Raw genomic sequence first — 25,865 nt, 5'->3', positions numbered from 1 at the left:
TTTTGTCGTTTTGTAACTTACGCTTTAGTTAGATAATGCCTGTAGTTGCAAAGATTTAGACACAATGACATAATGAAATGTTGTAAAATAATCTTTTTTCATTCATTTCCAAATTTCTTTGCACTAAGAAATCTATGGCTTTATTGAGATTTTTTCAGACTATTCAGTGAAATATCAAACCAGCGTTTCCCCTTGTCGTCTTGAGGGAGCGGCAGATACAGGTGAAGTGAAGATAACATTAACAATACTTGACACAAATTTGTTACGTTACTGTAAGTGCAATAAAAAAAATTCCCAACAAGAGAAATTTATTAGAGTCATTTTTTGACCCCAAACATCTGAAATTCAGACCAAGACATCTGTGTTTTTTAATGCAACCTAACCTGGATCTGGCGAAAGTGGTGAGCGTGCTGTGTGGGTGAATGAGAAAAACCTGCAGTAGAGTAGCTGTTCTGTTGTATTCATGTATTTTATCACAGTTTTCATGAACTGTGTTTCTGATATCAAAATAACATTCCTTCAACGTTTGGACTGGACCTTTTCACTTTCACTTTCATTCAAGTAGAAATGGAAAAGTACTCAAAACAACCTGTCCAGAGCCAAAGTGGAGGGAGATGGCTTTGAAATCACGTCTTCCTTTGTTTAAAAAAATTGGTTGTGAATAGATAAATTAGAAATAAAACAAAATAAAATATGGGAAGACTCATAAAATATGACTCCTTTTTGTTAGTTTGTTCAGGTCCAAATGGCCCCCTCTACAGCAGTCAATCCAGGGGAACCATTGTGAGCACAACATAAAAAAAAAGGTTTAGGGATGTGTTTCTTTTTTTTGTTCAGTGACCTTTGTTTACTTGTTGGAAATGCTCTTGATCAAACGTGAGTTGATGTCCTCTGATTAACGGGAAATGACCAGCATTTTAATCAGAGTGTTGCAGCATCATTGCAGTTCCTTCTGGCACTTAAACTGGACAAGCCTCAACGTGTCCAGTGTTGCATTATTATAAAGTGTAAATGCCTGAAAATAAATAAAACAATCACCAACCACATATTAACATGTTCAACATGACTAAAAAAAAGCTCAACTCTCAACCCATCAGCCCAACAGTTGGATGATCTTTGCTTTCCAGCCAGTCGAGTCCACTTGCGTGTGCCGCCTCACCGGTAATTTGCTGAAATAGCGGATCATTCACCAGCTCCTCGGCAGCAGTGTTTTGATACTGCCCGTGCTGCTGGTTGGGGTCAAACAGAAGGTTTGTATCCAGCGAGTTAAGGTCATTGATGCTGCTGGAGAGCTCCGATGTCATTCTGATTTCACAGGGGAAATCTGCCGTGCCTGTAGTTAGCTCCGACACCTGTTCCATGAGCTGGCTGCCAGCAGTGAGGCTGTTGTCTGTCAGGAGGTCTTTCACAGTGCTGCTGAAGTCCAACTGCTGATGGTGCTGCAGCTCGTCTTGATGCAACAACATGGACTGGGTCTGTTGTTGATGCTGCTCTCCAGAAGCCACCTGTGCTCGGCCATCGCCTGCCGAGAGAATCATTTGTTCATTAATGGCGTTTTCCACGAGGTAATTCTGTCTCTGTGATGAATTGCATGTGCTGGTGGACTCAGAGGTCATCAAGCTGTGGTGGTTGGGGTCAGACTCGAGGATCTGGGTGAGGTTCATGCGTGCAGTGTAGCTGGGGGGTAAATTATTGATGCCCAGACCCCGCACAGTGTCGTCGTGGTCGCCGTCCAGCTTGCTCAAGAGGACATTAGAGATGTTTTTGCTGTTGCATTGTTGGCCCGGCGTGGACAATACCTCTGTCTGCATCATGACATTGAGCGGCACAGAGTGGCTCCTCTGAGAGAGGCTGCTCACCCCGAGATTCGTCTGGCTGTTTGCAAAGATGTTCAACACCTCAGGCGTCACAGGTGAGTTAAAGGGAGACACCACAGAGCGAGGGATGTAGGGAAGGTTTCCAGTGTTTCCGCTGAGATTCCTCTGATGCACGGCGGGGCTGACGCTGCGACATCGAGAAGCAGGTGTGTTGGCGGCTTTGTTATCCAGAGGGGCGGGCACAGCAAAACCCTCCTGCTTGGCCATGCTTGCTACCTGCTGCTGCACAGGCGAAATGGGAGTCAAGCGGCCAAAATGATTGTCATGGTGGCGTGCATGAGGGACGGCAAAGGCGTGAGGCTTTTGAAAATGGTCACCTATCAGGCCCTGATAGCTGGGGAGGATTCCCACTCCGCTGTTTGACTTGTTTAAACTCCCGCCGCTGCTGCTGTTATAGCTGTTATTCATCCACTCCAACCTTGTCTTGTCCGGGTGAGTCGCCATCGGTCTCTGCATGGGCTTCACAGGGCTGCTGGAGACGTTGCTGTCGTCATGGAAACCAGTGATGCTGGAGTTAATGGGTGTGAATGCAAATGGGTTCCTGCACTCCACTGGACTGGGTGGAACGTTGCTGCTGCAGTTGGAGTGCGGTGTACCAACCGGGGTGTGACGGCTGCTTCCCAGTGCGCTGTCCACTGGGGTGGTGGAGGCAATGCGGGAGCACGGGCTCTCTCCAGTGAGGCCCGGGCCGCCTCCTATCATCTCTGACGTGGGTGTGGGTGTGGGTGTAGGGGTTGGAGTGTGGATTGGGTTACTGTGGCTGTTTGCAGCATGATATAAAGTGGTCATGGTCTGATTGGTGGACATTAAGTTGTCTGGCATTGCAGCCTGTTGGTCCTGCAGAGAGACAAACTCCTGCAGCTTCATCTGCTCCTCCATCTGTACCAGCTCCTCCACGATGCTGTCCTGAGTCACGTCGTCATCAAAGGGAAAGTAGTCCATATCCATCTGCTGCAGAGGGAGCTGACTGGATGATGGAGCTTGATTGAAAAAGGGTTCAGCAGCAGGGTTGGACTGATTTTGAGCTCCTTCCAGGCTGCCATCATTCACACCTGAGTGTTGTTGGTTATTAGCCGCTGTGTGCCCCTGCTGTTGCTGCATTAATGCGTGACTGACTGAGCTGCTAGTTTCCATAACAGTGGAGGTGTTTTTCCTCTGCATTAAGCTCTGTGTTTTGGCAACAGAGTAAAAGCCACTGGCTCTGAAAGAAGAAGAAGGAGTGCAGAGTGAGTGGACTTGAGTGGACGAGTTCATCTTCGTCTCTACCTCTCTGGACGCTGGTGCACTTTCAGGTCTAGCTGGGGCTCCTGCTCTGAGGACATTACCAACGGCATTTCTGATGCTATATCCAAGACCTGCAGCTCCCCCTACTGCCTGCTGTGGCATGAAAACCCTTTTGACTGGTGAGAGGTCCGGACTGAGGCCCGAGCGTTTCCTGAGGCTCTTAGTGGCAGAAAAGCCTTCCGTTGCTGATGTTACGCTGCTGTTTTCCCCACATGAAGGTGTTCTGCTGGTGTTTAGAAAAGAAGCAGCACTGGTGTTCTGAGTTAAGTGCAAAGTGCTTGAATTATTGCTGCTTTCAACCACAGTGTTAGTGCTCAAGAAGGACTTTCCATTGCAGTTACTGCTGGATGTTTCCTCAAGACCCAGGAAGCCTCTGGTCTGAGGTATGGGCACACTGGCAGCTCTCTGTACAGCCCCTCCTGCCCTGTTTGCTCCTTGAGTCAACATTAGACTGCTGGGATTTTGCATTTGGCTGTTTTTATGTATAGTTTCAATTTCCATTTCAACATCGATGTTTTGGGTGTTTGCGGCCTGCCCCGGCCTGGCCACCGGGGCCAGAATGGAGGCTGCAGAGGTGCTCCTCATGCTCTGGTTGTGGCTGATGCCTTCTGCAGAGCTGCTGATGCCTGCAGATGCTGGTCGCAGGGTGGCATTTGTGAGGGAAGTGGAGGTGTTGCTGCTGTTGGGAGCAAGCGATATGGCTGTCATCTTGAAACTGACTGGGCTAACATGACATGTCGTCACCTTTATGGGACTGTTGCCAATGATCATGGAGGGCGAGCGCAGAGTGATAGCAGGCGTGGCTGAAGGTTTGGGCAGGATTTGTGCATAGCGCTGCCGGCCAGTGCGTTCTCCAACAGGACTGGCTAGAATATTTTGAGGGGTTTTGGAGCTCTGTTTCACCGCCTGAACTGGCTGGGTCACCATCTGGAAGTTAATTGGCAGCACTTTGTTCTCTACTGGTCCCATTGGGCTGGGGGACATCAGCTGCCTGCTTCTCTGTACCTGCAGAAAGAAAAAGGGAAGTCAGAAAATGCAACAACTGAATTCTAGATCAGTAAATCATTTTTGAAACAGTAATTTTTAAGTTTGTGTCCAAAATGTGATTTCCTGATTTCATGAAATTCAAGTTCCCCTCCAGACATGTTTCAAAATGGTAAAAATGCTCTGCTATCATCAGTATTTTGTCTAACATCTCTCCGGCGGTTTTGTGTTTCTTTGCCTGCATTTGCATATTAGACAGTGATTTGCTTTTGAATTTGTTCCATAACAAACCTAGCTTGCCTGGGTACATTTGAATCTCAGATTTTAGGGAAATGCACAGACATCTCCTTCCTTCAGTAGAGGAATGTGGAAATAATTCTCTAGTGATAAACTTTGCACAGACATAAGTCAGTAAAGTCAGGGTCAGACATTTTAGAGGACATGAACATAAAACATATTTTTGTGTGGAAGGCGTCTTCAGCTCTCTTACTTACAAGGAGAGTGGTATTTGCATTTACACAGTTTTATTTCCACAAATAAATCTGAAACTAAAGCTGTGTTGGTCTCAGGACATATAGGATTATTTTCAGAACAGGCTGGACTATTAAGGAATATCATTCTTTGTCACATGACAGGAAGTGCAATTGAAATTCCAAATGAGCGAATGTGTCAAACTTGAGGCCTGTGGGCCAAATTTGTCCGAGCACCTCATTTTATGTGGTCCAAGAAAGTTCTCACTGAAGGCCTCTAGCTGCTAGATGTCAGTATACACTAGATAGCGTCTCAATATAATATAGCTGTTTCAAGCAGCGACACTCTAACCAAGTGGTTGTAGATAGTAACATTAATTATCAGCAAAACCAAATTACTCACTGAAATGTTCAGACACAGAAGTAACATTAATAAATTTGTAAAATTTGAAATTGACAGTTTAATTTACATTGAGAGCCCTGCTTTCTCACCGTGATGGGGCTCGGGACGGCAGCGACCACGATGCCTATCGTTGGCTGAGGTGATGGAGGGGCGGGGCTGGCACAAGGCACACCGTCATCTGCTCTCTTGGTTTGAGCCTCTCCAGGCAGAGGAGAGTGCAGCTTCTGCTCCTGTTGTTTCCTCTGGATCTTCCTCTGAAGCTGCTGCTTTGCGTCGACAGACGGTGAGGACAGCGTGGTCACATGAGGCTGGAAGGAGTGAGCCTCAGTGGTGGGGACAAACGCTGAGACCGATGGTGGAGTGTTAACCTCTGAAAAAAGGAGACAGGGATTTAAATACATATCATACTTACATTACTAGGAAAAGGTAAGAACCTAATTATCACAATATGTAAATATGTAAACGTATGACATGTAAAATGAGGTTTTATCGTTGGGCTTTAACTTATTGTTTATTTTATTGTGTTTCAATTAGCTCCTGTTGGCCAAATAAAACATTAATACAAGAATGAATGTCCAAAAAAAAAAAAAAAAAAAACAAGACACCAAATAGGACATGTAATTTTCAGTCCATTGCATTTATTTATAAAATGTGTGCCTTTATTAAAACAGGATAGCTGAAGAGAGAGAAAGAGGATGACATGCAGCAAATGTGCCACAGGTGGAAACCGAACCAGCAGCCACTGCAGAGGGCCGATAGCCTCGACACATGGTGCACACACTCTACCAACTGAGCTATAGGGGCGCCCTCAAGTTCTGCGATTCTAAGTAGTTTTTTTTTCCTCTACTTCACTTCGACGCCACTACATTTCAGAAGCAAATATTGTACTTTTTACATGAAGATTTATCTGAAACATATAATCAACAAATAAATTATGATGTATTTCTTATGGATTGGCCCCATTTTTACCAGCAACATTAAAGTAATTATTCAATAATTATAATCAATTGATAAGATATACTGCATATTGTGTAGTTTTTCTTTTACTTTTACTTTCTTACATACTTTGACTTCAGTTCAATCTGAGTGCTTCTTCCATCCCTGTCCTTAGGTGACAAATTTCTGTATGTTAATATCATACATGTATCGTTGCTAGATGACTCAAATCATATTTTTGGTCAGAAACATTAGTTACTTTGCAGATTCAGATTAACAATATTAAGTATAAATAAATTATGTATTATTACAGATAAAAATAAAACTTTATTGATCTGCAGTGGGAATTAAATTAACTAGATGAACATATTAATGCATCAATAATTATAATCTAATGATTTATTCTGAAATATGCCATTCCATTGTGAGTACTTTTACTTTTGGTACTTTATGTATATTTTGATGCTAATACGTCTGTACTTGTACTTTGGTAAAGTTTTGAATACAAGACTTGTACTCCCCATAACAGAGAATCTCTAAACTGTGATATTAAAATTTTAGTGACATAAAATATCCAAGACCTTCCTTCACCACTGGTTATATGCATGTGTTTTATCAGAGTACAAATAAATCTGTACTGTTTCAGGTACAGCTGTTGGGAAAACAGGCCGACTAGAATAAAAGCGCAGTAACAGCCAACTGCCATCAGATGCCACCATTGACCTGTTTTTGCACAGGATACATAAAGTGGACGTAAACTGTGTGTTACCTGTTGCTGTGCCAGTTGTAATAGTGAGAGCTGCCAAAGACTTGTTGCTGATGTAATGGCTGTCGATTAGGAAGCGAGCCAAGTCTTCCACGGTATCAAACTGGCGTTTCAGCACCTTCTGGGCCCACTCACACACCAAATCACACGCTGCAAATCGCACATCCTCCTTTATGCCGCTCAGCTGGCCTGCTGACTCCAGGACGTCACACTGCAGCTGTTATATATGAGACACAGAACAGTGACAATGATTGACTCAGAATGCAGGGAAACTTATTGTGCAATATCAATAATGAAGACGTAAACGTTCTTACTCCATCTCCTGCTTTATGCAGATCCAGAGTGGGTAAAGATGGCATGTGAACAAAGGGCCTCTTCCTCAGTCCACTGTAGCAATATGTAAGATGCTGTTAAGATCAAACGTGTGATTCCAGAAAATTTACATGCTGTCAATATACAGAATATTCTTTGGGATAACAATTAATTTAACTAGTCAATAATAAAATTCCATTATTAATAAATCTATTAATAGCCCAGAACAATAAGCTGGCAGCATTTAAAAATATTTAAGAGTTTTTAAGACATTTTAATCCCATTATGAATGCAATTAAGACTGATTTCACATCATCTCTGTGTCTCCCTTGAGTAGGAGCTGCAGGAGCTAAATATTGTTACTACAGAGTGGGTCCGTGTTCGTTTTGTTTGTTTTATAGTTGTTTCTAAACAATTTCAAAAGCGAGACTGAAGTTAATGCAGCTTTATTAAAGTAAAGTTAACTTCACAATCTGATTAGGACCTGTCAAAATCGTATTTAAGACATTTTAATGCCTAAAATTCCGATTACTTGATTTTAGACATTTTCAGGACTCTGCAGATATACCATCAGTCAGGGAGTTTCTTTCTTTGTTCTTTCTGCACAGAGCAAAATGTGTAAATGCTTTTAATTATACTTTTATCATGGATTAAGGATCTCCAGAAAGGCTTTTTTGGAGAGCAGTGGTCTAAATGTATATATTTTAGTTGCAGTCTATGTTCAAATGTTTATGTTTGATTTGACTGTAGTAGCAAGATTGTCAAAAGTATCAGTGTCAGTACTTTTTCAAAACCATGTGTTGAACACAACATTTATTTTAGTATCAAAAGTTCAGTTCAGTTCCATCATTATCGTCCTGCCTGTAATCTGTCCTGCAGCAAAGCCAGACAATGTTCAATGACTTTTTCTGTAACAGCATGTGTGCAGGTTGAATTACAAAAGAAAAAAAAAAACCTTAGACAGTTTGCTCAAAGTTAAACAAGCAAAGATCTGAAGTTTTTCCACATAATACACCATATATTAAATGACTTATGATCTCACCTTACACAATGATAATTTAATGAACCTGAATAACTGAAGGTCATGAATATAAACCAAGTTTGATCATGAAGGTCAAGATCACAGTGACGCCCCTGAGGGGCCTCTGCACTGTATTATGCTTCTGAAGCAGAGGGGGACTTTATTTCATTTCACATCTATATTTAGAGAGCTTATGAACTGCAACAGCAGATGGTCTGTGACCAGAGACAGAGGCCAGACGGTTACAATCCATTCCAGTAAAGGATATTTAGATTTCCCTCTCATGCCAAGTCGACGCGCCTTCATGTTCGGGAAGACATTTTTCATCATTTTTCCAAAGTCTGCAGCACTCAGGGGGTGGTAGTTCAGATTGTCACAGAAGCTCCTGAAAGACAAAACAGACAGAATTAATGTCATTACGATTACAGAATTAAAACTTTCCTTGAACCATGAATGAAAACCTTATCACTGCAGGTTATTTTCTAAGCAGTGCTGGTGAATGTCAATTTTTTTCAATTCTAAAATTCCTCATAGTGTGATAATGTTGATCGTAACAACTGAAGTTGCTCTAATAAACATCTTTATGTTAACAATTATACAATGACTTATATAATTTTAACCAATTGTAGAACAGATGGAACACTATCACCATATTATGATTCTGCAGTTTTCCAGAGTTCTAGCTTCTTTTGGCTAATTGTTTTGGCTTTATAGACCAGAGTTTTAATGTTTTGGTTCACTGTCATGGCTCTAGTCAGTGTCACTCTCAGTAGCAGTTTTCAAACAAAAAGTCCTGATAAACCCACTGTACATTGTAGTGTATTCATAGCAGAGTGAACTGAAGTGCTGATAACATTTGTCTTGCTGAAATATTACATTGAGATTTTACATCTAAATGTTTGTCATTCAGGATGCTCCCATAGCTCAGTTGGTAGAGCGTTCACCCCATGTACTGAGGCTGTTAGTCCTCCGCAGCGGTCGCTGGTTTGATTCCCGCCTGTGATCCATTTGCTGCACGTCATTCCCCCTCTCTCTACCACCTTTCCTGTCATATCTTCAGCTGTCCCTATCCAAAAAGGCAAAAAGCCCCCCAAAAAATAGCAAGCTGATATCGCCTGATCACATGTTGTCTGATATGGGCCTATATAAATGTTTTTTTTAACCTAACATAATGCCAGTTTTTTTTTATTTGTTAGCTTTATATATAGAATTTTGTATAAATTTGATAGTTTTTCTGAATTCAGGTTTAAAATATACATAAATTTTCCTTAATTTGTGTTTTTTCATTTATATTAATATAATTATTTAAAAATTCCAATGAAAGTTCACTGTTTCAGTGCTCTGATATAATTCTGGATAATGAAGTTCATTGTTAAACTGTAAAATATCCTGCCTACATGTATTTGTCACAAGTGTTCATCTCTTTTGAGGGATCATTGGAAAATATGTATTCATGTATAGAGTCCATATTATGTATATTATATTCAGTACAAGGATTATTGGCTGATATATCGATATCAGAATTCTTGAACTCGTTAATACTGATATTGGCATCGGCCTCAAAAGTCAAGTATCGGTCAGGCTCCATTTATCAGGTACAGCTAAGCTTTAACACTGAACTCTGATTCAATGCAAGTACGGAGCACACTGATGGCTGAAAAGTGTGTGTGTGTGCATCCTTCATGATATTTTATCCCAGAGGCTCAATGTTTTTATTTTCAAACAAATGACCAGAAAAAGCAGCAGATAATTCCCAGGAAAATATATTAAATCAATCAAATGGAAATGAGACGATTCCCTGGGAAGGACTTCAGTTTATGCTACAATCAAGTCTGTGACAAAGATTGAGCTAAATGTGATTGTTTCAATGCACAAAACAAAATGTTTTGGTTGTGTTGAAGTGAAGCACATTGCGTCTCTTTAAAGCCTTTTCACCTGTCTACGCTAAAGGCGCCAATATTTCTGGAGGGCGCTGTATTTCTGATCTGGTAGAGTTAAAAAGACAGTTGCATAACACTGTCAGAGCATTTCAATGGCTGTCTCAGACTTTCCATTCTAATATTACCGACACATGCTGCTCTCTGTGATTCCCATGCCTGCAGCGGCTATTTATACTGACGCTTCAGCCGCCAGCAATTTAGACGAGGAAGAATCTCAAACATCAGTAGCTGTTATCCATTCAAGAGGTGAACACTAACGATAAATATTCAAATAAATGCTGAAGTCTATGTGGTAGTAAAAGAAAAAATCGGATTAATTCTGCATTTGTTTGTATTTGTATGTGTTTAATAGGAAACTATGATAGTAACACTATAGTCTCAGCTTGATACTGGGAGGCCATGATAGTGACAGAAACATTTATTCTCAGATAAGAACATATGAAATGCAGGTAGAAAAAACTCATCTTTCTCTGTTTGTACCTACTTGTATTCATCGTAGACCTCCTGTTTGGGTAGAGAGGTCTCTGGGTATTCCTCTAAATGATTACGGATCCAGCTGAACGCATGCATCTGCTGCGTGCGGCTTGATGACAGGGCACTCTGGTCACTGAGAAAAGATCAATGAGTGATTGACAAATGACACAGCATAAGACACAACAATTTGACTACTCAAGTCATTGTAACCTCAGTACAGAGCAGTCATCTGCACCAAAGCTAACCCAAGCTCTCTCTCTCTGTGTGTGTAATCATTATTATTTTTCTCTATCATTCATAATAAACATTTTAAAGACAATAGTAAACAGGTACGTATACCACTATCAATGATTTATCATTTATGTGGTTTCCTGTTTCATAAATATTTCATCAACTGTCCATTTTTCTGTCAATACCATTTGAGATCAGGTGTATTCTTACCTTTTATCAGTGTTGCTGCTGGGACCAGAAGGCAACTTAAGGTAGAGGTAGAGTTTTTCAATGTCTGAGAACTTCTCAACATCTTGCTGTAGAAACAAAACGGAGAGTTTCAATATGTGGCCTCGCTATTCATCAGCACAAAGTAGGATTTCAAAGTAAAGCTAATCCTGTATACAGTGAAAAAGGGGGAGATTCTTGATTAGTTCACAATAGTGCTGCACAGCTCTGTCAGTCTGCTGATTTGTTGGTCCACCACTGTGGTCCAGCCTGAAATATCTCAAACATTATTGGATGTATTGTCAAGAAATCTTGTACAGACATTCATGGTTTCCACAGGAGCAATCCTACTGACCAGTAGGCTCATATTTGTATGCCGAGTGAAATGTGTCAACACTGGATGGATTACCATGAAATCTGGTCCGGACATTTGTGTCCCCCTCAAGTAGGTTGAAATTTGCTTTTGTCCATTTGGCTCATGGCTAATTATCTGCAAAACTAAACAAAGTCCCATCAGCCTCAGCTGCAGTTTGTGTTTAGTGCTAATTAATAAATGCCATCACGTCAAACTAAGATGGTGAACGTGGTAAATATTACACTGCTGAGCCACTGTATGCTAACGCTGTTACTGTGAGAATGTTAGCATGCTGATGTTAGCATTTAGCTCAAAGGCTATAGATTCGTAAGTGGTGTTTGCAGCGCAGGAACTTTCCTCAAGGACTACGAACATTTGTACCACAGTGATCAGGGTCTAAATTAAGTTCTGGAGACATTATTTAACCCCCGACAAAGTCCCTGTTCAGGGCAGGGAAGTACTCTACAAAACTACAGGAACTTTAGAGGTGTTTCTGATTGGTTAAAATCTTCAACATACAAAGAAAGAACACTACAGATGAACTGAAAAGTTGTTGTAAAATCATGTATAAAATTATGTAAAAACAGCTGCTGCTTTTTCATATGTCAGTGGACTAACTTGTCAAATCTTCGTGGGTCTATAGACTACAGTGGAAACACACAACAATGGACTAAAGGAACCTTAAAAAGTTGTTCCTGGGACTAAAAGTTCCAGTTGGGTGGGTCTTGTTCACTTACTTGTTCTCAATGACTCAACAGCTCATCTTATTATAGAAGGTAATAAAAGTGAACTATGACCCTGGCCTGTTCTCAGTACACATATGATTGTAGTAACAAAAATACAGAAACATCTCCAACATGATGAACTTTAACTGGAAACAACAGAAAAAAAGTACCCTCAGTCTGAATCACATCTGTACATTGTAGTGTTTGCATGATCACTTCTCTCATTCTCATTCATTTATACTCAGCACACCCTACGCACAGACATGCCAGGAGTGTGCTAACTAAACCTCTTCAGCACGGCCCTCTGAAAAGCCTTCAGCACCTCTGACTATGTTCTTCAAAGGGAAACTTGAGAGTGTGAAGAAGGAGCAGTTTAAATTCTGCAGACAACAGTGTCGAACACCCAACAGCACACTTAACTTGTGCAGTGCCTGTAAGAAATACTCTCATCCCTTGTAAGTATTCATGGTTTATTACTTCAAACACTGAATCAAAGTAGAGTTCGGGTGACATTTTTGAAACTAATAAATGGAAAAGACGTGAAAAGAGATCTTTACAAAGTGTTTTAATTAGAGTTTTTAATATGTCACGCCTAAATCGTGACAGTTTTTTAAAAATTAATATGAGGATAAACCCCTTGAGGTGAGTTTGGAACAACTGAAATCTGTTTGGAGCGAGGTGTCCTCAAAAATTGAGCATGCGAGAAGGAGAGTAACGAGGAAGACCACCATGAGATGGGGTGAGATTGGAAAGACAACAAATACAAGTGTTGGACTGCTGAAGCTCTATGGAAGAGGAAAAGGAAGGCTACTCTTAAAAAAAAACTCACACGTCATCTGAGCTATGGTTTATCCAGAAGATGGGAGACGCTGAAGTCAGCTGAAAGAAGCTTCTGTAGTCTGACCAGAACAATATTATGCTTTTTGACCATCAGACTAAAGACAATATTTGATGTGAGACACTCACTGCATCTCATACATGTTTTACCCTGACTTTGAGCCTAGCAGTACAAAACTAAGAAACATAAATACACTGTATTCATACAACTGAGACACACAAGCATGTGCACACATACAGTGTAGACAGACGCACAGAGACAGACGCACAGAGACAGACAGACAGACAGACAGACAGACAGACAGACAGACAGACAGACAGACAGACAGACAGACAGGGGAACTTGTGAAGTGAACTTGAATCCTCTGCTGTTAACCCCTCAATCAGGGCAGCTGACAGCACAGTGAGTGTACAGAAACACATCCACACAATGCCAACACGTCACCACTCATGTATACTGTATATATATATTCACCCTCTCAATCGGCTCCTAAGAATAAACTGTCCATCCTCTCTGATTAACTTCTTTGTTGTTAGGGAACCACTGAGCAGCAGCAGCCATGTGGGACACATGAAAATACACATAATGCTCTTAAATATAATTTGTCTATTTGTCTATGTCTGCACTTCAAATGCAAACCTTGTGGTGTATCGTACTGATGACACCGTTGGCCTTTTTACTGTGACTCACTTCCTGCTCTGCCGACTTGGACTGTCAGTGTCTGTATGTTACTGTGTCACCAGCTCCACACACACTGAACTACTTTCCCCCTTCAACTCACTTTACCCTCAGACAAAGATGTTACCAGCGTGCAAACACACATCAAACAGGGTTTAAGTGGTTCATTCTTAATTTGCAGACAGTTTGTGCGTATTTTGTGCAGCTTTCTAGACAAAAGATAGAGTTTGTTTGTAATCTAAGGCCGTGGTTTGAATTTGCGCCATTAAGATGCTCCTTCAGGAGTAGAGCCAGCCAGATACAAGAGCATTTAACAAATTACCAGCCGGCATCAAGTATCAAAGAATGGATTAACAAAATGGCGTCATGAGTGGTATTACAGACGATAACTCACATACTGAGAAATAGACAACATGTTTGATGAAATCTGGATACGTTTCATTACATTCCAGCATTAGAGATACTCTAACATAAGGAGAGAATATTTTATATTCCTAAATATTCCTTCTAAAAGGTTATAATCACCTTTGAGACAGGACAGGCATTGAAAGTACTACCTAACAATTTTTATGTAATTTTTATCAATTTATTTTTTGTTTTTTTTGTGGTACTGTGCTGTTTTTGTGGGTTATTGTCATAAATGTATATCTTGTTAGTTATACGTTATTGTCATTTGTACTGATAAAAGAAAACTAATCAACAGTGTTTACAGAAAACGTATCGCCATTACATAGTTTGTCCAAAAGACAGATCTGACAACTTTTTTTTTTATTTTTTATTTTTTTAAAGAAATAGCATTTCAGGGTATAAGTTTATCTGATTTTTTAAATTTGTTTTTGTTGTTTTGTTTTTGTTTCTTGCTTGTTTTGGTGAATGTACACAGTATATGGCTTTGCTGCCGCTGCTGGGTTCGTGTCCTGAGCATCTAATGCACGTTTTAAATGTGTCTCTCCTCCCTGCTCCCCTATATTTGTGCACCAGATTATTTTCACCAGAGCAGCTCACGTTGATGAAACACTGCTTGAAATTAAGGCTGATACCAGCACAAACTATATGTTACCTCACATACTATCGTGGTGTTTAAAATAAAATGGAAAAAAGTTCATTTCAAGCCCTGCATTGAAGCTTGTGAATGTTTATAAATGTCTGTATTTACTGACAACTGACTTAAAATATATTTTTAACTGGGGACTTCATCTATTCCTGAATTTTGTCTTCATGGGAAAACAGCAAAACTACTAAGAGGGAGAGAAGGAGATAAGAAAGTGCTTAAATGCAGCAGAATTCACTATAGTTGTTGTAATTACACATTTCTGTTGTCAGATAATTGGAGCCCGTGAACACATTATGTTGATCAGCAGTTATAAAATGATTAAATGATTACCTGATGACCAAAATGATCACAACATCAAGTTTTGATTTGTAAAGATCAACAGATCATTAGTTTTATGCCCTGACAACTGTCACTTATATTTGCAAATTCCTCTTTAAAAGACGTCCAGTAAACTACGCTATTTTGTCTTTTAAGAGTTTTCTTTTCTTCAGAGTTTTCTTCCTTGACCAGACGCTGCGAGTAGGTAGGGGTGGAGAGAAAAAAACATACTGAGAGAATTGTAAATCTGCCTTTGATTTTCCATTTGATTTGATTTGGTTAATCTGATTGATTTTTGATTTAATATTGAAAATGTGGCACCTTCACTCTAAACTGTATCATGAATGCGGCTCCTGAAGAACAGATGCTCCATTTTTTAAATATTTCCCTTGGACATTGAAACTTTGACTGAGCCGGGGTCCAGACAGATCGCTCTGTACATTCGCCGTTGGATGAGACTGATAACGCTCTCATTTTTCTTTGTTTAACATGAAGCTGGAAGCAGCAGCTGGTTAGCTTAGCATAAAGACTGGAAGCAGCTAGCCTGGCTCTGTCCAAAGGGGACAAATACCACCTGCCAACACCTCAAAGTTGTGGTTTTAACGAGGGTTTGTGTTCCAGACTTTTTCTTGGACGGGAGCAGTGACTCTCTGAGGTTTCGTTGTCACTGTGAGGTTACCAGGCGACCAGTGGAGACTCCATCTTTGCTACTTGTCAAAGATCACTCAACATATTGCAAGTTCAATGAAATCCTTTTAATGTAGCTGTGGAGCTATGCTATTTTCACATGAAGTTTTAAGTCCCGATTACTTCAGGATTGTGTAAGCACAGTACAAGTAAACAGGTTCACACTCAAAGCAGCTCTTTAAAGTTTTCAACTAATTTACAATACAGAAAACTAACAGGCACAGCAGTTTCAGCTAGAAGTGTTTCATAATAATCACAACAAGACTGAGAAAGTCACTAATGAACACTGGATTATTTTATCTGAATAACAAATACCCAATAGTTATAATTTGCAACAACTGTTCATTTATAATTTGTGCCTTTACTAAACAGTTAACAGTAAAGAGGAGGTAGAGATCAGGATGAAGAGTGGTGAATAAGAGGAGACAACACAGGGTGCAAAGTGATTTTTATCTTTCTTTTTTTGAAAGGCATGGTAGAGATGAGGGTAGATGAACTGATCTGTATGAACTAACTACATGACATCACACATTATATATAAAATATCACATGACAACAACCAAAGTCTGGCCAGCCTCTAGTAGCCTTGACTCCACAATGAATTTAGCATTGAGCTTTTGTTTTATTTAAAGCTGAAACATGATTCTGGGATATTCTTAAGTTAAATGGCATCTACAACTGCACTCCCCAATAAAAGTTTAACTCATCATCAACTTTAGCAAAAATATAACAAACAACATGTAGGCAACAGTTCCTGTGAGGCTTTAACGATGACAGTCACGCTCTCCAGAGAGCTGCATGTTATTTTCTAAAAATGAATTACTGTTGTATCATCAGCAAACAGCGAGGGGAGGTCCAACTGCAGTGGCAGGCACAATACTAGACACCAATTTAGAGTACAGTAAAGTACGCCATTAGCTGGCTCTTAGTGGTGCTGCTGAACTTCTTTATATACAGCAGGTTATAAAACAGACCATCACACAAAAACAAAACAAAATACACAAAGCCACTAAATTAGAGTCAACACAGCCTGAGTCACAAACCATAATCATCAAACATCAAATCACATCAAACTATAATTCATGATAACTTACACTGTGTAACACAATAACTAAATATACAGAGGGTATCACGAGTATCATGATATTATGTTTTGTGACACTGATTCTTAAAAACACAAAGACGCAAAGATTCGTGACAGCGGTTCATTTTGTTCTTCAAACCCCGACCACTAGATAGCAGTGTTGATTTTCATCGTCACTGTTCTGATTGCGTGGGAAAGTACATTTTTTTAAACTTTTATGCTTATAGTGGTATGTTCTTCATAATATGACAGGCTTTATAGATGTATTGTGTCGTATGTATCATATTGGCAGATTCTTGCCGATACACAGGCCTAAAATATACCGTAAATGTATCTGCAGTTCAGCAGTTATTTGTGGTCCCCAGAGGATTCCTACTGGTTTTGGTGTCCTTCAATGTTCACTCGAGAAGAAATATCATAATGTTATGCAACTGAGTAGAACAGCCAAGATTAGTCGACTAATTAATAAGTCAATTGAAAGAAAACAGATAACAACTAGCAATTAATCATTTTTCAAGTACAAAATGTGAGAATTTGCTTCTTGTTATCATATATGATAGTACATTAAATAGTTCTTTAGTTTTGAACTGTTGGTTGGATAAAACAAGTTAGGACACATCCCTTTAGGCTCTGGAAGTTGTAATGGCCATTTTCACTACTTTTTGATAAACTAAAATAAACTAAACAAGTAATCAAAAAATAATCGGACTATACATAATGACTATGTGTTTCCTCTAAAATGTTTTCAGGACTGTTGGTACTAAAACCTGTTTACTTTAACCCTAAATTTTTGTTCGCTCAGTATATTCAAGACTTCAAACAAAATGATCAGGACAGGTTGACTTAATAAGATATATTAATAGAATACAATTTTTATATAGTATTGATTTACAGTAGATGTACTTTTTAATTCTAATGATCCCATGACCTTTCTTTTAGCATTACTCCCAAAATACACTTAAGACACCATGAATACCATTAGTTTGTAATAAAATCTTCTTTTCTTCTGTCCAACATTTTCCTCCTGTTCTGTTTCAACACTGCAAAATTGAAGGGACGCTGAAAGAACTTTTTACTTCGAGATTAAAATGATGTTTCCCTTTGACCTTTAGGGATGCATTACACTGAAGATTTATAATCCATTCATAGAAGAGACTAATATGCAGTATGACACTGGCCTACTGAGAGCTTATTTGACATATTCATAAGGCTTCTGTCAGTTTAATCCCTTGTTGTCACCCTTCATGGACACTCGCTGCATCACTGAACCCGTCGCTCCACCCCACAGACTTTACATTGAGTCGACATCCTGCATAATTTTTTTTTTTCAAGGTCCTTAAACCTTCATGGTCTAGAATTTAAAATACAATTAATAATTTACCTTGCTGAGCTAACCATCAGAAGCCCAGTAGCTCAGTAAACCTTCTGACCTCAGAGGCGTCCTCTAACAGTTGATCTACAAAACTTGCTGTTGTTTTGTTAAGAATTTCCCATTAAGAAAATAACCCCATCAGGAAACTCTGGTGTTTCAACAGCAATTAAATAAAAAGGTTTCATTAAAAGTGTAATTTGTAGTTTTAGAAACACGTGAAAAAATACTCACCAGAATGTTTTCCACTTTTGATTGAACAGATTTGCTGCAAAAAAAAAAAAAAGAGACAAAGTATAAATTAGAATGAAGCTGGTGTAACATGAGTGCTTGTGTCTATTTATTTATAAAGCAGAGGAATGTTTGGTATGAGACGACCCTCCCTTCAGGTCATGTATCCCACCACCAGAACACATGTTGTCATATGTAAAAAGAGAGACAGACAGACGCTGTGTTAACATTGTCTCTCACAGAAGTACAGTGATTCATTTACAGTGACAGAAATCTACTATAAGTCTGTTCCATCTCATCTGAATTTAATCTGAATGTTTTCTTAACTTTTAAACAACCAGCATTACAAATGAAAATCTACTTGACGTGACTCAGAAATCAGCTTTATGGATGAAGTAATATTAACGTTTATTCACGTTACGTTTAGTCACATTCACCGACTTCCTTCCTCACTCTCTGATGTATCTGAAGTATCTCGAGTTTTCCCAGAAGTCATAGCCACTGACAACTAGCTGGCAACATCTAGCAGGAAACACACTGAAGACATTGAAGACATTAGACATTTTAATGCAGAAACATTACATGTAGCAAGAGTTTTTACAATTTTTTATTGTGATTCCCAATATCATTCATGTAAAGATGAAGTCCCTCCCGTCCCATTGGAGCACATGGGACCTTATTTCATAGGAAATATGTTAAAGGCGAGAGACAAATAAAGTTTTTGATCCTGTTTCAATTGTGCCATGAATTTGGTACAGGATGTCAATTTAAAAGATCATATTGCAAGTCAAGGGAGTCACAGTGTGCTGCAAAACTGTTGAAGTATAGGACTCTGAAGGTACATAATTACTAAGACCACACAACCAAAAGTCAGATAATTTGTCATAACCATGAAGAGCTGTTCCACATGCTAGCTCTTATGGCCAAACTCGAACTGCAGCTCTGACACTAACTTTTTCCAAACGATAAAGAGCAACTCCAGGTAGAATCTGTATCTGTTTTCATCGCAGTATTTGTGCTTTCCTGAATAACCTATTCAAATTCAGGTGCATCCCTATTGTTAATACTGTACACCTTTTTTTCATAATTGGGGAACACTATAAGGGGAGGCACTTTGCCTCTCTATACTCATGCATACTGTATATAGTCATATTCTTACTATACACACTGTGCACATACAAAATTCAGACAAAAGGTGCAGAGCGAATTAACGTGCAAATTCCTATTTTAGTCAAGAAGAAAAAAGCAGCAAGAAAAAAACATCACACAACTAACTGCAAAGTATGCAAGAGCACTAGAAGACAAAGCTCTGTACTGATTTGAATCAATGAAACATAACTCAAACCAGTTACATGAAAAATGTCTCCAGGTTTAACTCCTAATCTGTGGATCAGGCCAGGTTGTTGTTTACTGCGAGACAGAAGGTAAGTCTCATTTAAAGACTCTTACTCGGCGACACTGGACAGGTCAGAATTAGGGGAACCTCTAATCCGGCGACGAGAACAGTTCACTTTAATTCACTGTTACTGGGTGGCCAAGGATTTCCCCGCGCGGAAAGGCCGTCATTAAGCTGTTTGTGAGGCAGATTTGGCAGGTACACTGAAGACAACTGAGACTTAAAAAAGGAATAAAGAACTGATGCAACAGATCCGTCAAATCACATTATGTAAAACATCCAGGGCTAATTCAGCCTCCGATTGGGTGGCTTGAATGCAAACCAGTGGGAGCAGCTCCCTCCACAGCAACACTTCACTATAGACTATCACTCCATGTGAAGACAGTGACGGTGCAGTTGTGAATGAACCAGCTGACCCCCGACCAAGACGGTCTCATTCAACCATGAGCCGCTGAGCAGCAGGTCGCTGAGGTCTAATATTATGCTCTAATCCTCTTAAAGGTTGAGGATTTAAGGAGCAGGACAAATATTCAATAACCTGATAAGTTATTGACAAACCGACCTCAGCAGAGTGTTTCCGTTCAGGTTTTTCCTGCAGACATTTCAACTCTGAACTCTTGTGCTTTCTGGTCGTTCAACCGTCTGACATTAAATGACTGTTTGATATTTAAACAACAGAACTTGAGTTCATTCACATTCAGAAATAAAAGGGTATTTCTGGTCAGAACACGACCTTATATAACAGCACCACAGACAATATACACCATCACCTGTTAAAGAAACTATTGCGATGCCCATTAGCACAGGGCGATTGTTCTCTGGTGATGTTTGCTCATCCAAACACTCAAAAGCCTCGTCAAACACCTCAAACACTCAAACACCTGGTTAGGTATAAATAGCACTGCTGACAGAGAGAGGGTTAAGCCTGGACCTGCACCAGGCTTTTTTGATTAATCTAGTGACTCTTTTCTTTTTGATTAGTCAAGAAATCTGTCAACTTGTCGATTAATTCATCAATTTATCGATTACTCTAGGGGTTATTTGTCAATACTCAATAAATATAGGCCACAACATATCAACCCAAAATAAATGTTAATATTTAAATATTTTATTCAATCATCTAATCATCATCATCTAATTTCTGCCGTGTTATGATATTAATAATAATAATGATAGATCCTATTCAGAAAAATAATGGACCTCAAAAGAATTACTGTGGCATATAAATGAATTTTTAATTATTATTATTATTATTATTCGGGGGCTTTTTGTGCCTTTGATACTGCAGTGCCACTTTAAAATCAAAGCATCCAAACACTTTACAATTAATGCTAATTGGCTGACTAACATTAAAACTCAGCTTATAAGCGGGAAGAAAAACAGTGTTGAGACAGAAATTCAATCCTAACCCTTTCTCTACATGGGCCTGGGTATAGAGTCTAGGGATGCACCTTTAAGGGTATTTCTGGTCAGAACATGGCCTAAATAGCAGCAACCACAGACAATATACACAACCAGCTGTTACGAAGTTAACTATTTTTCCTCATATAAGTTAGTATAAGCCTATCACACTTTGCATTACTTGCTTTAATGTTGCTTTCCCTCATTTCACTCTCACATTAGGCTTTAATTGAGTGTTTCCTATTCTGTTATGCCACTTGAAGACAAGGTATCCTTCTTTCAAACCTGTAATTTTATACTTCAGTCACTCATGTGATTCTGTCTGGTTTATTTTTTTGGAAATAGTTATTTGTAGCCTAAAACCAGGCAAAGACATCTGAGGTCAGTGAGCTTTTAATTCAACTGGTGTGAAAACAGTGAGTCACAAATATAAGCGTGTAAGGAGCAAATACAAAAAGCAATGCCTAACAGAACAATAAAAGATATATTTACAAAAATAAGTGAACTAAAATAAAGTAAAATAAAAAAGTAGTATTTAAAATTATATTAACATTAAACTTAAGTCAATTCGACCACCACAACAGGAACAACAGCTGTAGCTGCTGGTTTGCCATTGCTGCTTTGATTAGAGACGGGATATGATCCAATATTCGTAGCAGGGTCCAAAATTGACATAAGGCACATCAGGTATTGGACTCCCGACACTGACCTGCATTCCAATCTTAATTCCAGAAAGTCACATGCTTGTCATTTGTAATGAGTGCAAGAAGCAACGAGAAATTAGAGCTAAGTGGTGCTTTTCACTTCTGCTCTCCAGTTGATGAAACAATAGAGCTGGAGTGAAGAAATATACGAGCAACCTCACTCACTGTGTAACAATAAATCAGCACAAAAATGAAAATGATCAACATAAACCACCATGTTCTTAACAAACCATTGACAAACACATTTCAAACGCATTACAAATCCATTACAGCAGGTAATATTTGCATTTTTAAACGAAAAATAGCAAACTCTCAGCAGTGTATCATGGGATATTACGCAAATGAGGGCTGTCTCTCCACCTATCAGGTGTGAATGTCACAAGCCAAAATCCTACAGCACCCCAATGGTTGAAGGATGACACAAGGGATATTACACAAACTACACAGGCTTTCCAGACTCAAGTTCAGTTTCAGCCTTATGTAATCTTACTACTACTACTGATAATAATAATAACAACAATAATACTAATAATGATAAATCATAAATATCAAGACAAAAAGAGTGCTGGTATCGCAAATATCAGAATCAGATCGGGACTGAAAAAAGTGGATCTGTGAATCTCTAGCTGTGTTGATAGAAACAGAGATGGGAGAGTGAACTGAATAAGAATGGAGACTGTTACTATAGCAACATTTCCTTTAACCAATCAGTAAACAAGGAAATGATAAAGAGGTGGGTGTGAGGTGAAAGAACTTTTTCTCTATTATAAGGAAAAGTCTTAAGTAAAAGTCATTCAAAATGTTGCTTCAAAAGAACTATGCAAGCAGATTGAAATAATCACGCATTACAAAAAGAGATTATTTACTAGAGCTGCAACAATTAATCAATTTTTAAGTTAATCATTAACTATTTTGATAACTGATTAATCTATTTTAGTTTTTTTTTTTCAAGAAAAAAAGTCGACATTCTCTGGTTCCAGCTTCTTCAATGTGAATATTTTTCTGGTTTCTTAAATCCTCTATGACAGTAAATTGAATATCTTTATGTTGAGGGCAAAACAAGACATGCGGGGACGTTATTTTGAACTCTGGAAAACACTGATCAACATTTTTCACCATTTTCTGACATTTTCTAAACCAAACAACTAATCGAGTAATCAAAAATAAAATTGACAAATTAATTGATTATAAAAATAGTGATGATGTTAGTTGAAGCCCAAACAGTTCCTGGTGCATTTAGGGGTATGCAGCATTTTAAAGATCCAATGTGTGACGTTTATGGACATACCATACTAAAAAAAAAAAAAAGGTAGAATATGGCAGAAATTGAGTATAATATTCATGAATATTAGCGTATAATCACCTGAAATAATAACTGTTGTGTTTTTGTTACCTCAGAATGAGCCACTTATATCCACAGAGGACGCGTGTCCTCTTCCTCAGAGTCCACCATGTTTCTACAGTAACCCAGAATGGACAAGCCAAACAGTGGCTCTAGATATGACCTTTCATGTTTTTCAGGAACTTCACAGCCACCGTAGTGAGACCAGGTATTTGTTATCCATGCCACTAAATTCTACACAATGGTCATTTAAAGTGCAAAACTCATTTTCAGCTGCAGCTGTTCAATGTCTGGCACTGCATCATCATATTTTACAAGATGATCATGTGTTTTGTATGTAAAATCTTAATCTCCAGGATAATTCCAGTTAAGTGTGGTAGAACAGCAATAAAGATGTATAAAAGTGACATAAGTTAACAGTACCTCAACATTGTACTGTGCATGAGTAACTTTATGCACATATTTTCATTCCACCACTGCCCATGTAAACATCCGACCCTTAAACAACATAAAGTGTCTCTGAAACCTGCCGAACCAATTTGATCCCACGTCAATCTATACAGTTTTATTCTGTCAGCATTAACACCCAGCCCAAACAGAAACATACAGTAATCCCATAATAGTGCAGTTCAGTTTTAAGTCTGAACAGCAGGTAAGCAGATTGTACTGTACATTTATTCACACAGACTCTGTAACATAAAGTTTACACGCCCACAGAGTCAGTCACTCCCCAGTCTGACGTATGACTGAACAAACTACATGAAGACGTCATCAGACGAGGTGCTGATGCTCTGGACTCCCAGGTTTGAAACTGCATTTTAATACATTTTCATACTTACTGACGCTAGTGGAATATGACTACATTTACTACAAGACTGTACTTTAGTATAACTGACATACTTGTACTTTGTCAAGTACTTCCATTTAAATGTCATCAATACTTGTAATTCACTCCATCCCAGAGGAATAATGTTCTTTTTACTCAATTACGGTTATCTGACAGCTATATACACTTATTTTATTAGCTATTACTATCACTACCACAGATAAATAGTTTACATACAAAACATATAATTGAAATATAGGATATGAGACACTGTCACAGATTAAAGTATTTGACAGTATGAAACATGTTACGGTTTCTGGTTTCATAATTCCTCTAAACTGAATATCTTTGGCTTGTGGACAAAACAAGACATTTGAGGACATCATTTTGGGCTTTGGGAAACACTGATCAACATTTTTTTCAGAATTTTCAATTACTCAAGAAAATAATTGTCATATTAATTGATAATGAAAGCAGTTCTTAGTTGCAGCCCTATACTAAAGTACTGTACTCTACTTGGTTCAGTATTAAACTTTTTGTGCACTTTATACTTCTATCCCACTTTATTCAATTTATTCAGAAGGAAAATACTGTATTTTTTTACACCACTACATTGACTTGACAGCTACTGTTACACTCTAGGTTAATATTTTACACATAAAACATATGATTGTCTTATAAAATATGATGCATTGTTAAAGATGAAACTTTCTAACAGCATATAGGTAAAACTGGTTCAACCTGGAACAATTATAAAAGTATAATACTTTCAGATTAAACCATTGTAATCCAATCAAATTGAATATATGCACATGGGCTCATTGAGTACTGTTCACATATTAGCACATTTCCCCAACAATATTTGTATAACAAAGTATTCTTACATAGTGGTATTGCTACTTTTACTTAATTAAATGATATGAACACTGGGTATTGACTTTATGACCAGCGCAGTGAACAGGCTCATTCATTTCGTCCAGCAGCATCATCACACTATCTCTGCACACACACAGTAGTACGTGAACACCTCCTCACCAGATGGAGTTCTTGATCCTGAGCTGCAGAGCGCTGGCCTCAGCACCCTGCAGCCCGGGCAGCAGGCCGGGCAGGCTGCTCCTCGCCCCGCGCTCCGGCTGCTGCTGGGCGTCCTCCTCAGCCATCACGGCGGGCCTCGGGACGAGACTGGGCTGCACTGGAGTGGACAGGAGGCGTGGACGGGTGTGCTCGCCCCGGCAGAGTTAGTAAGCGACATGGACAGGAGGACGTCGCGATGCTAACGGGACAGCAGCGCGCCCTGTTGTTGTTGTTGTTGCCACCCAGTCCTCCCCCGACATCGCTCGTTTCAAGTCCCAACACCTGGTGAGTCAAAGAGGCTGAGCAGCGAAGCTACGAGTCGCTGTCAAACACGAGGTGATGCATGGGTATAAATAAAGACAGGTGTAAACAGTCAACAGACAGCTGGAAAACAACTAGCCTGTCCCTCCGGTGTACTGAGCCCCTCACGTTATGGGATTTCTCTGCATGTGCAGGCTGAGTAGTAGCTGCTGGGCAGACGCATGCGCACTGAGACCCCCAGAATTAAAAACAACATGAAAGCAGGAGACGTTACTCATACGTTACTACGAATGTGAATTTATTTATTTATTTATTTATTTATTTATTTATTTATTTATTTATTTATTTATTTATTTATTCATGTCTTTTTGAATTTTATTGTTTTATATACATGACGCAGCAAAAAACAAAAACAAAAAACAGACAAAAAATCAAAATATTATCTAAGCAGATTATTTTTTCTAATTCTTATTCTCGATAATACTACTACTACTAATAATAATAATGGTAATAATAATAATAATAATAATAACAACTTATTATTATTATTATTATTATTATTATTATTATTATTATTATTATTATTATTATTGTAAGAATAGAAGAAGAACAGAATA

At 38.9% G+C, this 25,865-nt stretch overlaps 1 protein-coding gene across 1 annotated transcript; it reads right to left on the bottom strand.

Annotated features, from left to right (window-relative positions):
* LOC146332953 (DNA-binding protein RFX7-like) lies at positions 1-25,145 on the bottom strand. The gene is made up of 9 exons (XM_084717922.1): positions 24,949-25,145; positions 18,248-18,281; positions 10,909-10,994; positions 10,478-10,600; positions 8,322-8,438; positions 7,035-7,119; positions 6,724-6,937; positions 5,108-5,388; positions 1-4,166 (listed from the first exon to the last, which is right to left on the bottom strand). Exons 1-9 carry the CDS (start codon positions 25,071-25,073, stop codon positions 1,086-1,088), a joined length of 4,146 nt encoding a protein of 1,381 aa, XP_084574048.1. The 5' UTR covers positions 25,074-25,145; the 3' UTR covers positions 1-1,085.
* Between the last annotated feature and the right edge of the window lie 720 nt (positions 25,146-25,865).

Source organism: Lutjanus erythropterus, chromosome 1 (assembly GCF_056507025.1).
Source record: "Lutjanus erythropterus isolate fLutEry1 chromosome 1, fLutEry1.hap2, whole genome shotgun sequence".
Classification (NCBI taxonomy): Eukaryota; Metazoa; Chordata; class Actinopteri; order Lutjaniformes; family Lutjanidae; genus Lutjanus; species Lutjanus erythropterus.
Note: the sequence above shows the minus strand (reverse complement) of the source record. Positions and strands in the feature narration are given on the sequence as shown.

Excerpts from the sequence above, each read along its gene's own strand:
- LOC146332953 (XM_084717922.1), bottom strand. The coding sequence starts at position 25,073 with ATGGCTGAGGAGGACGCCCAGCAGCAGCCGGAGCGCGGGGCGAGGAGC. Across the intron at positions 10,601-10,908 it reads AGCAGCAACACTGATAAAAG|TGACCAGAGTGCCCTGTCAT; the intron begins GTAAGAATACAC and ends ATCTTTTCTCAG. Across the intron at positions 4,167-5,107 it reads CCGTCCCGAGCCCCATCACG|GTACAGAGAAGCAGGCAGCT; the intron begins GTGAGAAAGCAG and ends TTCTTTCTGCAG.